The sequence below is a fragment of the Poecilia mexicana genome, unplaced genomic scaffold (assembly GCF_051168715.1).
Source record: "Poecilia mexicana isolate PSO_F unplaced genomic scaffold, ASM5116871v1 scaffold_3, whole genome shotgun sequence".
In the NCBI taxonomy this organism is placed as follows: domain Eukaryota; kingdom Metazoa; phylum Chordata; class Actinopteri; order Cyprinodontiformes; family Poeciliidae; genus Poecilia; species Poecilia mexicana.
In genome coordinates, this window is record NW_028263372.1 from 24,054,573 (window position 1) to 24,069,936 (window position 15,364).

Consider the following 15,364-nt stretch of genomic DNA (forward strand, 5'->3'; position numbering starts at 1 on the left):
ATAATGCAATAACTTTATATCAATAGCAAGAGCCTCTCTCTCATGTTACACTTTGGATAGCGCTCATAGAAGAGAGAATTTAATGGTTCCTGAATCCAGGAATTTTTATTACAACTTAAATGAATTATCACAGTTCAGTTCTTATAGATAATTCAAATTAAAAATGCAAACTGGCAGGAAACAGGCTTTCAGTGGCCAACTTTTAATCACAAACACACACTTGGTTCTATCTCACTAAATAAACTATGTACATTTTTACGCATAAACATAGTAAGCTTACCAAATCCACTGCTTGCGTTGGTCACCAGAGAACACTGAAATATGATTTTTGCTTTGGGATTTGTTTTCTTGATTTAAAACTTGCATTATTTCCACCTTTGCCTGTTGATCTTGGAACATTACCATTGTCTTTTTATCAGATGAATAATGTAACATCATTGTTGCAAAACACTGTTGTTACAAAGCAACAACATCTTACTTGGATTCACACTGGATGGAAGTCATTTTAATAAATCTTTCAGACCAGCTAAAATATGGAAAAAAAATATTTCAACTAATTTGTGTCATAGATATAATTACAATGAGGTAAAAAAAATAAATAAGTGGTGTTCCTAACAAATGTACCCAACTGCCTTTTGGTCTCATAAAACGCCTGTTCAAACCAAACATTTACAGCATATTCAAGTATTTATTAAATGCAAGTGAATAACATTTGTATGGCATGTTAAAATAAGTAATCTAGGTTGAACCGTTTTTTTTTATGTCTATTCAGATAACTTGATCTTTATCAGCTTTTAAGCACAGAAATAATATACCCAGACCAATAACAGTTTCAGAAAAAAAGGATTTACTCATTTTAATAGATATACACTGGAATAAGAAGATTTTAGTCATTTCAATTGCAGTGTCAGAGCAGGATCACATCTAAAATCTGCAGGACTCTGGCTCTTGAGGGCTGACGTAGGACACTCCTGATCTGTAAAAACACGTTTGTGGTTTAAAAATTTAAAGTGCCCAACATTTTTTCAGTTTCATCTTAGGTTAACTAACTTTACACTGACTTTATTGATCATCTGGTGATCATAGTAATATGTCTTTCTATCAGTAATGGTTAGCTATCGAGCTTATTGGTGTGCCGTTAATAAGTTGTGACCGACTGAAATTTTGACTGGCTGTATGGAGCTTAGACTTGCGCTTCCGATCCCCAAACTGTTGCTGCAAGCTGTCAGTGAGCGGTGTATGAAGGGTGACAAACAGGATTATCCCAAAAACATGTTTTCCTGATAAGCACAAACTTACTCATTTGTGTCCAAACAGATGAAGTTGTCATGAACCCAGGAATTACTTCTTCCAACCATAAAAACTTGAATTACTAAGGACAAGAAACACTGATTTATGCATTATGAGAAACTATCCATCTGATCATACGTTTTGACAAAAGCATAAATGACTGTTAAATGATTCAGGCTTTAGTTTTTCAAGAAGATGAGTGGTGTACCCTGATTTGTGCTTAACGTGTGCGTGTGTTGGTGAAAGTGTGTGTTTGTGTATGTGCTTATTGCCTCTAGGCGGCACTCTATAATAGTTTCTTACTTTATCTCTTTCTCTGTATCTCTCCTCCTTTCTTGCATGGACCCACACACACATATCAATGCACGCAAACACACACATACACACACACACACACCCCTATCAACAGTCACAGAGAATTCCTTCTTTCTCGCACCAGCTCTTAGTTACCATGGAAACCAATAAAAGAGCGGTTTGAATTGGGAGGTGTTTACATGTGTGTCCGCGCAAGTGTGTGTGTGTGTGTGTGAGAGTCAAAGCAAGAAAGGGTGAGGAAGCTTGAGAGAAAAGGTGAAAGGAAAATACAGAGTAAATCAGAGACAGACATAGATGGTGGGAGGAAAGTAAAATAAGAGCCAGCAGTTGTTAAGGGGAAGGACAGAGGAAGAGGGAAGAAGTACGCGTTGAGAAGAGGATTAAAAGGAGGAAGAACGAATGTGGAGGGAGTGTAAGTGGAGATGTATTATTTAAAGAGGTCTCACCCCGTCTAATGAGTTTGGTCTAAAAGCCCCGAGAGCTGCCCAAAGATAGAGAGACAGGCAGAGGCTAAGAAACTTCCCTAACTATGCGCAGAGAAAATCCAATGTGGAAATGGAGTCACGGGAGTTGGGGAGCAAAATTACTGAGTATGACAAGACTTTGTTACATTCTTCTGCTTTGACTTTGTGAAGTAGCTTACAGACTTCCTCTCAACCGAAGCAACTATTTTACAATCTATTTATCCATGTGGATGTGCAAGCCACAGAATTACTAAAACTGAAATTAACATGGGTACAAGAAATAGGAAAAAAAAATGTTTAAGCTCTTTTTCAATGCTGAAATCCTTAAAATTGTGAAATACAGTTAAACTGGTATATTAAATAAGCTTACTTGCTGCTATTTTCCTGAATAGGACTTTTTAATAGTACTGGTTTAGACAGTCCTGTGGCTACAATGCAGCTTACCACAATTAGCATATCAATGTGTGTTTGAATGGGTGAACGACCATTCATAATGAACTGTGCATCCTTTAAACATCATATAGCTACATTTTTTTTTGCTTTTTCCCCCTTTCTTATTGAAATACCTGTTCCAGTCAGATTATAAGCTAAAGAGATTGGAAAATTAAAAAGACCAGGATCTCTCTGATAGCTTAGAGCACTGGGATTACCCTTTGACGACAAGAGTTTGACATTGTTCACAAAACCAAGCACACCAGCTCCTTCTCTCCACACACTGAAGAAAGAAAATGGGTGATCCAACTTAAAAAAAAAAATAAAAAAATCAACTCATCTAATTAAGTTTATCCAAGTAAATATATCAAGTGTATTAAGTTGTTATGTTACAACAACATAAAGCAAATTTGACAAACTTAATTTGATTATATGTAACAGATTAACTTTTTTTTTTTTTAAGTTGGAGATCCATTCTCTCTTTTCAGTGCAAAAGGCCATCGTTCTTAAAACCTACATGAATAATTAAAAAGCTTGTTTTGACTGTCTGGATATCTCAATTTAACAGCTTGTTAGATATTTTCCCGTTAAAACTTTGGCAACAAGTTTCTGACTAATTGCCGTCTCATAAGTAAGTAAACATTTCATTACAAGTGAAGTCACACAAAGATTAAAAGAGTAATGTGATGGATCTAGACAGAAATTTGATATTTTATCCAAGAAAATCAGAGCCTATTTTTATGTTGATCTGTTTTGAGATCTGCTTACATGCAAGTTTGTTTGCCATATTGTCAGAATCACAAACTCACCATCTGATACATATAGCACAAGCAAGCCTGATCTACAATCAACACACAAACAAGATTGCACCAGCAATTTAGCACTCCTTATTTGGAATATTTGTAGATCAGTGCTTTGTTTATTTTATCATGAATGAATGACAAAATAAACAAACAAACAGCAACAACTAACAGAGCAGATGAAATGAAATGCCTGATGGGATCGTTTTTTTCTTGCAGTGTTACCCACTGCTGTTCCAAAATTGCATTTCAGAGTGCAATTACACCATCTTTATTCTCTCCTTCTCCCACTTCCAACACCCTTTACTAGTCAGACATTATTAAACAGAGCCTTCATAGAAGAGCTATGAAATGATTATGAGCTATAAATAAGAAGCAGTACGTGTTAATCTTAAAATGTCTTCTACCTTGCTTTGTTGAAATTTATATCTAGGAGGTATTTTGGGAAGTCTCTGCATTTCAATTTCCTCACACACACGCATAAAGGCAAATACACAGCTTCAATGGGACTTTGGCAGGTGTCACTTTATTGCCTCCTTGAGCTGCCAATCAAATAAGACAGCTTAGCCTCCAAGACCTGACCAACTCTGATAACACATACTCACACACAGACAGGATGGCAATCCTGAACCAATAAGTCTCAGATTGATTTCAACAAGTTTCAACAATCAGTCATTGTAAATTGGCATGACACTGCTATCTAAAGTGAGTTCCCTGTAAACCAATGTAAGTATTGAGAATGACATGTAATTTACCACTGCTGAAAAATTGAAAATGTAGATGTAGGTGGGAAAGTAGCATAACGAGGTTCCGACTGCTAACTGAACTGAGATAATCTACTCCAAATGTAAAAATTCACAGATAAGTGTTGGACATCAAGGTCGCATAAAATTAGTTGTGTCATCAAATGCAGATTAAATGGGACTTGAATGTATAGTGCAGCAAATCCAAAGGGCATGGCACCAATGGGTGCATGTGACAGGTGCATCCAAGGATTAACCATATTACTTCAGCATCAATCAGGGTAAAAATGTTTGACAAGATATGATATTTTCCTGTTCCTCTGAGATCTTTATTCTCTCTAGTAAAGTAAAGCTAATTTAATCTAATGCAATCAGTTGCTGTCTCTTTTGCCACACAGCTGTTCTGTCCTTACATCCGTCCAGTATTCTATGTATTTTACTTACTACAAGTCAAAAGATGTCCAAAGCATATTTAGTCATGATTAATTGAGATTTATCTAAGCACTTTATTCAGTCAAAGTTGCTGTATCATCCATTTTCTTCCAGGATTTAGCTTTCCAGCCAATATTATCATCACAGAACTATAATGTAAAACCTTCTAAAACCGAGATGCATCTTTTCCATTACATTAGATCCGTCCTTTGAGAGTTATTTAAGAAACAATCAAACAACAAAACACTCTCATTTGCATTAGTTCAGGTTAAACACCAATTAAAACAAACTGATTACTGGAGTGACTTTCTACTGTGAGACTATTATCAGTTAAATCCAGTAACCTTTGATTAAAAATAAAAGCATCAATTTGTGTCTATCTTACCTTTACATGATGGCAAGGCCTTGTCCCACACTGGTTTCCCATCATGCCCCATGACACACATAATGGTTTCACTACCCACTATTGTGTAGCCATGGTGACAGCTGTAGGAGACCTGGGATCCTAGTTTGTAGTCATAGCCGGTCCGACTGGCATTCATGATGTTACCAGGGTCAAAACAGGCCTCTCTTGGTTTCTCTGTGGATGTGGAAGAATTAGGTGAGTTGGTGGACAAAGGTGCAAAATATTAAACGTGATATTTTGACAATAAGTGATAAAGTAGCTTAAATGTTTTAATTTGGCAACCAAATTTAATAACTTGTGTCAATAAATATGTGTTAATTGTGTTCTGGTAAGTTGCCATTGAATTCCCTAACTTTGTTAGTCATACATATATTGCTCCATGTTTGATAAGTAAGACATAATCAGGAGAAAAATATGAATCAAACAAAAGTTGCAAAGTAAACAGAACAAAAATAAAAGAGCCATTGTGTCTGTATTCGTCGGTCTTTGAACCATTTCTCTGCAGTCACTGCACAAAATAGTGACAGAATGAAATAATCAGACAGAGAGAAGTTTCAGGGCAAAAAGAGCTGAAAGTTGCAGATCATTAAGACTGTTTTTTTTTTTTTTATTAGAGGGATGGCATATGAGAGCTAGTGAATAATGACAAAATCAAAAGCTAGAAAAAAAATGTTGGAGACAACAGAACCTTTCCACCAGATAACTGGAGTGAGGGAAACGAGAAGAAGCAAAGACAGGATTAGAGAAAAAGAATAAGTCTAGTCACGAGTAAGTCGAATGTTAGAGACTGACAAAAGGTATTAAATCATTAGTCACAATCAGTGGAGGTAAACAACTCTTAGGCAGACGTGGAACAACCTGCCCTTTCAGCCGAATACAGCTTCTCTCGTTACTGGGCTTAAAATAATAAGAGCAGAGAGATTAAAGTATTATCAGGTCTGCAAGACAGCGCAGCCCGCATTCGTGTATTGATATTTTAATCGCAACACTTAACAAGTAGACAATTTAGTGACAATTACTGTCAGTGGAATTGTGTGCAGAAACATGCAGAGAGTCGTGTAGTACATTTTATTTTCTGGACACGCAACACAGCATTGATTTGCCCTAACCAATAAACCCACCTGATAATCTCAATCAATAGGGCTGGATGAACTCACCAATTGTGGTTTTCAGTTTAATTAGAATCACTGCTATGTTCAGACATGTTGTTTGCAATTACTGGTGCTGCCTTATCACTATCGGTACTATCTTTATTGAATACAATTAGAAAGTTTACTTCTGCTACAACTAACTACCTCTATTTCTCTTTCGTATTGCGACTGCCCAGAATCTATTTAAGTTACCACGCTGCTGTTCGGACCGGCTGTGCACTGTGAAATCACAACTACAGCTACACATTTCACAATACAGACGCTGCATCTTCTCAACTACTGCAGCTCTCTTTCTATGCTACAATTACCTCTATATTCAATAGCAAATCCAGACATTCCTAGTGATGCATCTGATCTGAATGCCAGGAAAAGACTGTTCCCGCTGCTTTCTATGCGCTCAGGGGCCTGGTTGCCTTGAAGACTTGCAAGGAGAGGCCCGTTTGAGTCTTCGCCTTCATAGATGTGCAGGAAGTCGTAACTTGGCTCCATGTTGAAACTAAGCCGGGAAAAAAACAAAAAAAAAACAACAGAAAACAACATTTAACTCAGCAACCTGGTTTTGGCTAAACTTTATTGTTCAGATCCATAATATCTTTCTGCAGTTTAGAGCATTCGAGGACCTTGTTTCCAATTTTCCAAACATTAACTGAGAAGCCAAGTATTTGTGACTTTAGTTCAATCACTGGTTGCACTAAATAAACACATTATTTCAATGAATAAGACAGACATTTCATAAAACTTTTGCATCTTTTAGACATTTTGTTTTTGTCCTTTTTTTGCCCCCATCACCAATCTAAACATGGCTGTCGCCTTCAGTAGACATACTGCATACTAAATGACACGTTTCACCACCTCGCCATATATTTGTTCTGGTACACACATCCGAGGCATTAATAACAGGTATGCTTTATGTCCTAACAGGCAGACATTTAGGTTGAAATTTTACAGAGGGCCAATGTTGTTTGAAATTCTGAATTAAATTTTTTAAAAGTAAAAAAAAAAACAAAAAACCTTTTATTAAAAAGTTTAATTGAAATATATATTGGTGCACAGCCACTTGCAAGTTGCATGCAAGTTTTATCACCGTCTCTAATTCTGAATTAAAAATCATGCGTTTTGGTGTAAGTTTACTCTGTAGGAAACAGTAACCTCTGCTGGTGTGGATTTTGAGTTTGATCATGTTGCTGACATTGTTTACATAAACACTAGGCTCTGTATGAAAGGATAAACATGAAAAAGATTTGACATTGATCAACAATGACAAACTGATGCTGCAAAATGCACAGCACAGTCTGTAAAAGGTAAATGTAACAATTTGGCAACATATACTTTGGCTTTCACATCTCAAAATGTGTGTGCAAGTGTTTGAGCCACACTCAAATATGTGCTCAGACTGTTAAATCTAAACAACTCCAAACGTGTTTGTCTTTAAAGTTTCAGTGGATCTCACATGGACAGCATCTTTTTATCTTTGTACATGCATGAAGCTATCTTGTCCATGAGACTAAAATGACAAGAGTCCACATTTTGACACACGCAAACACACATATTGTTACATCCATTTTTCTGTGGTTGTTAAAAGGCCAAATTATTTCTCTTTCCATGCAAGTACATCTTGCATAGATAACGGAAAAGGTATTGGTCGAATTTAAAATTTGGAGCTGCAAATTCATAAAGAGCCATGGAATTTGTGGAACAAAGAAATGTCTTTTGTATAATATGTGACAAAATAATAGCCCTCTAACGAGCAATGTGTGCTTTTGTTAAAAATCAAATTTCAAATAATCTACTTGTAGATGAAGTTGAATAATAGAAAAAGCAACAAAGGCAACATTTACGATATGGTTGACAACAGGAAGAACTGTGGGAAACATAAAAGATGCTGTTTTTGGGCAAAACAAAATATACTGAACAACTGTTGAAATTTGTATTGATGTTTTCATTTGGAATATATTAAATAGTGTTTTTGAAGCAATTGCATGCATAAAAATATAAGCTATTGCAAAAATTTGGGGCTTTATTATACATACCATTTTTAATCAACTTAGCACACACACACACACACACACACACACACACAGGCACATGCACAAAAACATTGGACAACAAAACGTACGCAGATGTTACCAAAGTTAAAGAAAAAGCACGCAATATTCCATTTTAAGACCTGTGTTTATATCGGGTGCTAAATGGGCTTAACTGCACCTAAGCCTCCTTTCCACAGGAAAAAAAGCATTAACCGATCCATGCTAATACCTTGTGCATTAGTGATGCATTCGGTGTTGAATACCAAAGCCGCTAAATGTCATGAAAGGAACATGGAAATCTCACTGGGAAGAAATGGGGCAGCGCAATAATCTCCCATGACACAAGAATAAAACAACAGTCAATTAAAACTTGAAACCTAGTTGTGAATTACAGGCTGCTAATCAAAGTGTAGAAATTTAAATTAAATTTCTATATAATTAATTACATGCTCTGGAGAAGTAGTAAGTAGATAGGCACAAAAATGGTAATTATATCTATTACAAGTGTTCACTTGAAGTGTGTACTTCTAAAGCACATCTGTTTAATTTTTTTGCTTTGCATGAAAAAAACAGGGTCACATGTGGACAATCAAATGAATTGAATGATCTTGGTTTATTATAGGAGTGAGAATAAACTTGATTTATAAAAAGGGAACATGGTAAAAAAAAAAAAAAAAAAAAAAAAAAAAAAAATCAGAGCCAGTAGTAACTAGGTTAAAATGTCTTTTCTGTTAAGTGTGTGAAATACATTTAAAAAGAGAAGATAAAATAATAACAAAGAAGTGTTATGCAACACATAAAGCACAGCCAAAGCAAAATGTAAAATAAAAGTGTCTCAATGTCACATCAGCAGGGATTTATCTTTCAAGCTGCAAAACATGAAGTCAAAATTGGGTCATTTTTCTCCTTTGGCAATCTGCAGAAAGTCGTCTTTGGTTTTATCTGCTTTGCTTCATTTGAAGATCCAAGTCTCACTTTGATGAACTACTGACTGGGACTTAAAACATTCACCAATGTGCAGTAATTAGCAATAAAAATGTAAATAAACAATACTCTATTAAAAATAAAACAACCATGGAGATGGGTTAGGAAATTTAGTTTTAGTAACACATTATTTGTTTACCACAGCAAAACAAAAAAATATCACCCGTTATCTTACTTCTAGATTGTATTATGGAGCTCAGTTAGGAGAGAAGCAGTGTTATGGTGACTTCTGTCCTGTCTTCCCACCTCCCCCCCACCAAACAAACAAAAAGTATGTTTTACCCAAAAACCAGGTTGAAACATTGTTGCTATGTTTTCCACAAGCTGGCAAATATTCTTTTTTTTTTTTTTATTTAGTTTACCTGAATTGGTGACTGTTACTTTTCGGTTTTATCATTCTCTGCGATTGAGCTTGCTTTGTGGATCTTATGGCCAGTATGACTAAAAAGTTGTTTTGACACTACCATGGTAACTTATGTGAGGAGAGGATTTCAAAGGAGCTTTTAAGGCAGATGTAATGCCTTTAAGCAGCGGTCCCTGAGGAGTGAAGAAAACTTCTCAAAGACTAGGTTATTAGTTACCTTAATGATCTTACGCTGCATGTTATTTAACATAAACTGTGCTTGATCTCTCAGGAGACAGGTCTTTCTAGATTCGGTGAGGGTCCATATTAAGCCAGGATATCTACAAGAATTTGATTAAAAACACTGCTGAACAATATTATTGGTGAATGGAAGTGTTTTTGTTAGGACAAAATACATTTTAAAAACCCAAAATGTTTTACCTCTATTTTATACTAATTTGGATTTAAAGATTGGCCTTACTGGTGGAATCACTTTGCCCATTCCTCTTGTGCCTTATGTTTTAAAATTGAGAGGGGAAAACTAACCTATTTTTATTAAAATTCACTTTTTGTATGTTCCTCTCCTTCCTTTTGGGTCTCCTGCTTCTAGAACCAATCCGATAATGTATTGCTAAACATGTAAAACTTTTTCAGAAATGTTCAGACAGTCTTAGTAGAGGGATTGTTGGTGTTGAGCAATCTGACGGCCAACGGGAGGTAACCCTTTCTGAGTCTGGCTCTTCTACAGAAACGGAAACTCCTGCAAGATGCCAAACGGATGAACAGACCATGGAGAGGATGGAGAATTAATAACGATGCAAGTGCGTATCAGATCTGCAGCATTTGATCCTTCAGCGGTTGTGGCTCGATGGTTGTTCAGGAGGCTCCACTTCTTCTGCGTCTGGGTTTGCTTCGGGGTGACAGAGCTGTGGTTGTACCACTGCGAGTCTGTGCTTGAAGCCATTTTCATGTGTCTGAGGGGCAAATGTAAACACTGCGTTGGGAGGGCTGGGCCGGCTGCAGCTTATCTGCATAATCGAGACCTAAAACAACACTTTCCGTATGAGCTCAAAACAGGCACAACTTGATTGGGTGAAATCGCAATATGCGAGGATGATTTTGAGTATTAAATGTAATGAACAAGTTTTGTGTAGCCCAGACATTTATTGTGCTTGTTTAAGGAAGCATAACAGTGGATCTTTAAGCTATTTTCATGTCTTCAGTGGATGATCTGTAAGTTTACTTAATATACCTTCATACACACCTCAATCTTTTATGTAGCTTTGTGTGTTCCTATACTGATAAACTGGGAATTATAGAGAAACCACTGATTGTTTTCATGAACCAAAGAGCCTTGCTTTGGTATTCTAAGCACACTGTATTTTGGTTATGCTTTTCTTTTATTGACTTTAGATAAAAAAAAATAAATAAAAATCAAAACAAAAACTGAATCATCATTTATTCCATCATCTTTTTCATCTTTGCATGACATGTTCTAAATCTTATTTTATTTCACACACAACAGATCCCCAAATCAGAGAGTGGATAAAAAAAGAACAACAATTTAGAAATTTTTTTGAAGTAAAATGGTTAGGATAGAGCCGGACATTTTTGCAGAGGTGGGTACTAACTTGTCACATTTAATCAAAGGCATTTTTTGAGTAACCTTTAAAAAACATTCTTCAAGGAGTAGTTTTAATGCACTCTACTTTTTACGACTTGAGCACATTTATTTTGGAGAAATCTAATTTAATCCAAATTAATTGTAGTGTTTGGCTATTCTATCCACCTCCAATTACTTTACTAAATGAAGAACAAGCATATTTTAAAACAAAAATACCCCCCAGACAGAAACTCTTCCAGATTACGTGAAAGTGAGACTTATTGTTTATGCACAAGGCAGCATCTTGGCTTTAATGTTGTTTTCTATCTACTGGGCTTGTTAAGCCATGTGGAAGTTCAGTGAATTTACAGTGAAAACTATACATTGTCACTGCAATGTTGGTTTCAAAAGCTTGTAAACCAACAAATCTAAAATAAAAGTTCTGTGATGATAATATTGGCTGGAAAACTAAATCCTGGAAGAAAATGGATGATACAGCAACTTTGACTGAATAAAGTAAATAATTTTATTTGGAAATGATTTTTCAGCCTAAATTTGTTATTTTGTGCCCATTTTCTGAAAAACTAGAATTGCCACAAGACTTATTTTGCTCGACCTGATGGCCATCATTTTGTAAAAATTAAATCATATACTACAAACAACAATTACCCAGTACTTGAGTAGCATTTCTACTAAAACATTTTTACTCTTAAGTGAGTTTTTGTTTTTCCACTTCTGCCCTTTTGATTTTGAATCTTAAGTCAACGACCTGTAAACTATTGGTGGTTAAATGTCCAAAAATACAGCACAACATTAGCTTTGAAGCAAGAAAAGGAAGTTTCAATGCAGGAATAAATATTTTGGAGTCTGCTTTGCAGAATTACCTGTCTGACTTGTCAGTAATTTTAAGCAAAGCTTCTGTTATTATGCTTTACTTGCTAAATCTCCAGAGCTTTAAATTATTCCAGCAGAGCCAGTATTTTGCCTCAAGAAGAGCACAGTAGTCCTGTCAGAGGCACCTAAGAGGTGAAAAGGTCATGTATTAATTTACAACTACAAGTGGTCTTACCTCACTTTTTTTTTTTAAAGAATAAATAAATCACTGTGATCAAGTCCAAAATTATTTCTACCTTTGGCAGGTTTAGATTTCAAACTATTTTAAATCAACCAAAAAGGTCGTTTCTAATAGTAAATTAGACATGAATATCTCCAAAGATAACATGAGTAGCAGTTTTGATTTTTATAAAAATGGCACCTAAAACAGGATCTTAATCCCTTCCAATACTTAAAGAAAACAAACAGAATTACCGTCACATTAATGAACGTCTTATTGTAATTGACAAACAGATTTTTGTGTGTTTCAATAAGCGATTTGACAACATCTTGGTGAGCTGCATGTCTTTCAGGTTGGAAGGTCTTTTTGCCTTCACCCTGATCTTTAGCTTCCTCTGCTGATTGTCTACTGCATTCAAGTTGGGACTCTGGCTGGACCTTTCCAAAATGTTCACGTTACCTCCAGTAAGTAGAAAAATGTTGGTGAAATTAAAAGACTACTATAAGTTAATCTACCATGAATTATGTTGAACTTCACTGTAAAGCAAAGGTGGTGGTCTGAGGAAATAAGTAAAATATTAGGAAAACTTCTACATCTCATTATGTCTACATCTACATCTCACATTTTCTAAATTAATGGGGTTATGGAGGAGATTTTTTGTGAAGAGTCCCTCCAAAAAGACACACAAGGAGCGCCAAACGTTCTAAAAAATAAATAAATGACACTTGAAATCACAGCAGAATGTCAGCTTACCTTTTGAAGATGAGGGCAATGACAAAGTCAGGATTGACTCTGATTCTCCAGTCGCACTCTTTCCCAGGAGGGTAAGGCTGCGGGTAGTTCGGAGACAGAATCACACCGGAAGGACCGCTGACATTACCCCCGCAGGTCGCTGGAGAAATGCGGAATAGTAGGAGAAAGAGAAAGACATGATTAAAGTCTGGAATTCTGTTATTTGGCAAGATGATGAGCCCTGGTTGTCCACTAACTTTCCCCACAAAGAAGAAAGGGAGGAAATGAGTTAGGCATACAGTACAGGAGAGGTTTGTTAAAGAAGAGAAAATCACACCTTGAAGACAAATATTGCCTCCGCAGGTGGTTGTAGATTGTGAAACAGCATAAGAGAGAGACAGATGGTGAGATTTAGTTACAGACTGTGGGGCTACGGGTAGTTAGGGTGGGGGGAAAAATCACCCCTGGCAGTGCTGTGATTCCACATTAAGCCGTGGAGCAGGGAAAGGATAATGTCAAGAGAGACAAAAAGATGCACTCAAGCAGCAATTTATTAATGTGAAATAGAAGTTTATAACATGCCGAGGAGTCTTCATGATGGCAGGCGTGTGTAAACAAATAATCATCATTGAAATAGTGGTAAACAAGGGTATTAACAGTTGCAAATTGCTGACAGACTGAATACCAGCACAAAAACAGTCTACATTGGAGAACTGAGCTTGAAGAGGCAATAATGTGTATTTTTCTGGGCACATAGTGCCATTTTATAGCACAATCATGTAACCATGTTTACCTTCAATTGTTATAAAAATGTATATGTAAAACATGACTTAAAAGGAAATTTGACTTTGTAATTTAATACATTGAAATTGGTCTCTGTTTCTTTAAGAAGCTCATACTCTTTCCTACGCTCCTCCTTCAGCACGTAATGCTTCTCTTTACACCATTCAATGTTCTTATCAGCGCTGAACTGAGAAGTGGATCGTAAAATAGAGTCAGCACATGTGCGGTTCCACTAGGGGTTTGCTAATTGTTGAATCCGCTAGTCTGGAGGAGCTGAGAAGGCAAGTGGAGGGAGAGGCCCTGCGAGGCAGAAACTCGACAGGAGAATGCAGCTCCAAGGAAGAGCTCTGGGTAAATAGATGGCCCTTTGTTTACACTCCACATATGTTTGTTGAAGAGGGAATAACATTAGAACATGGTATAAAACTATTAAAAAAAAAAGGTTACATTTATATAGTGCTACCCCTTTAGGAGTTTGTAATGCGTCTAATTATGAGAAATCAAAACGAAAGCACTCAACCTTCTGAGATGACGATGAAGGCAAGTGATGCAGTAAAGATGAATTTAGATTTAGTTCACATTCTGAACCGACACATTCTGTTTTACTAGGTTATAAAGCAAACTCTTGTTCCATTGGTGGTGCCAGAGGACTTTCCCTTAGTGCGCCAGCTCAAAAAGAAAAAAAAAGCAAAGGAGGCTGAGCGATATAAGACAATCTGCATATTGCCTTGCTACAAGGACTCAGGTGATCAGGTCATTTAACAGGCTTACTGATGCTACTCATCTCATGATGCATTCTTAACTATGGATGATGTCATACTTCCCTCTTGACTTTGAATGATAAAAAATTTAGAAGGTCAGGACATTTATGGTAATCACTGTTGACTTAGCATTTACCTACTCTGATTGCATTGGCATAAAAAGTGAGCTCAGTGCAGCAGCAAGTTATGAAACCTACAAAAAAGCATTTTGCTTATATATATATATATATATATATATATATATATATATATATATATATATATATATATATATATATATGTGTGTGTGTGTGTGTGTGCGTGCGTGTGTGTGTGTGTGTGCGTGCGTGCATGTGTGTGTGCGCGCGTTTGTTTGTAATACCTTGTGGGGACGATTTTCCTGACATATACTACGTTGTGGGGACCAATTGCTCCTTGTGGGGACCGGAACCTGGTCCCCACAAGGGGAAACCCTGTTTTTGGGTCAGGGGTCAGAGTTAGGACTAAGGTATGAATTGAGTTTTGGTTAGGGATAGGGTTAGGGATATGATGGATAGGGTTAGGAAAAGGGTAAAGGTAAGGTTTAGGGTGTAGAAATGAATGGAAGTCAATGGAAAGTCCCCACAAAGATAGCAACACAAACATGTGTGTGTGTGTGTGTGTGTGTGTGCGCGCGTGCGTGCGTGTGAATTCATCTTGTCTTTTACATACATGTTTGTTTTTTTCCCAACATGTGCGCATGCTGGAAAATCATGCACACATGTGTCTTAAGCTCTAGCTTTAAGCTCAAGCTCAGCTTGTCCTACGTTTTTGAAGCTAAGATTTCTTATCTCTAGTTGAGTTAATCTCTTTCCAATAAACTCAAATGTGTTAGGAAAAGCTGTAGGGGGTGTAAGACACTAAAACATCGAACTGGATAAACAAACTGCCGCAGAATCCTGTGTATAAAGTGTAGAGCGGGGATGTTGGAGCTCAGTGGGCTTCACAAAAGCAGCAAGGTGGTAATAACAACTAAGAAAGGAAAAAGGAGATTTTTTTACGGTTCTGATACAAAAATATGAGCTG

At 36.5% G+C, this 15,364-nt stretch overlaps 1 protein-coding gene across 2 annotated transcripts in view; it reads right to left on the reverse strand.

Moving 5' to 3' along the window:
* Positions 1-15,364, reverse strand: part of csmd1b (CUB and Sushi multiple domains 1b) — a 436,793-nt gene that overhangs the window by 106,656 nt on the left and 314,773 nt on the right. For both annotated transcript variants that reach the window (XM_088004350.1, XM_088004351.1), the window contains 3 exons: positions 12,798-12,936; positions 6,342-6,529; positions 4,862-5,056 (listed from right to left, as the gene is read on the reverse strand). In XM_088004350.1, coding sequence (XP_087860476.1) covers positions 4,862-5,056; positions 6,342-6,529; positions 12,798-12,936 — 522 coding nt within the window. The remainder of the gene's footprint in view (positions 1-4,861; positions 5,057-6,341; positions 6,530-12,797; positions 12,937-15,364) is intronic.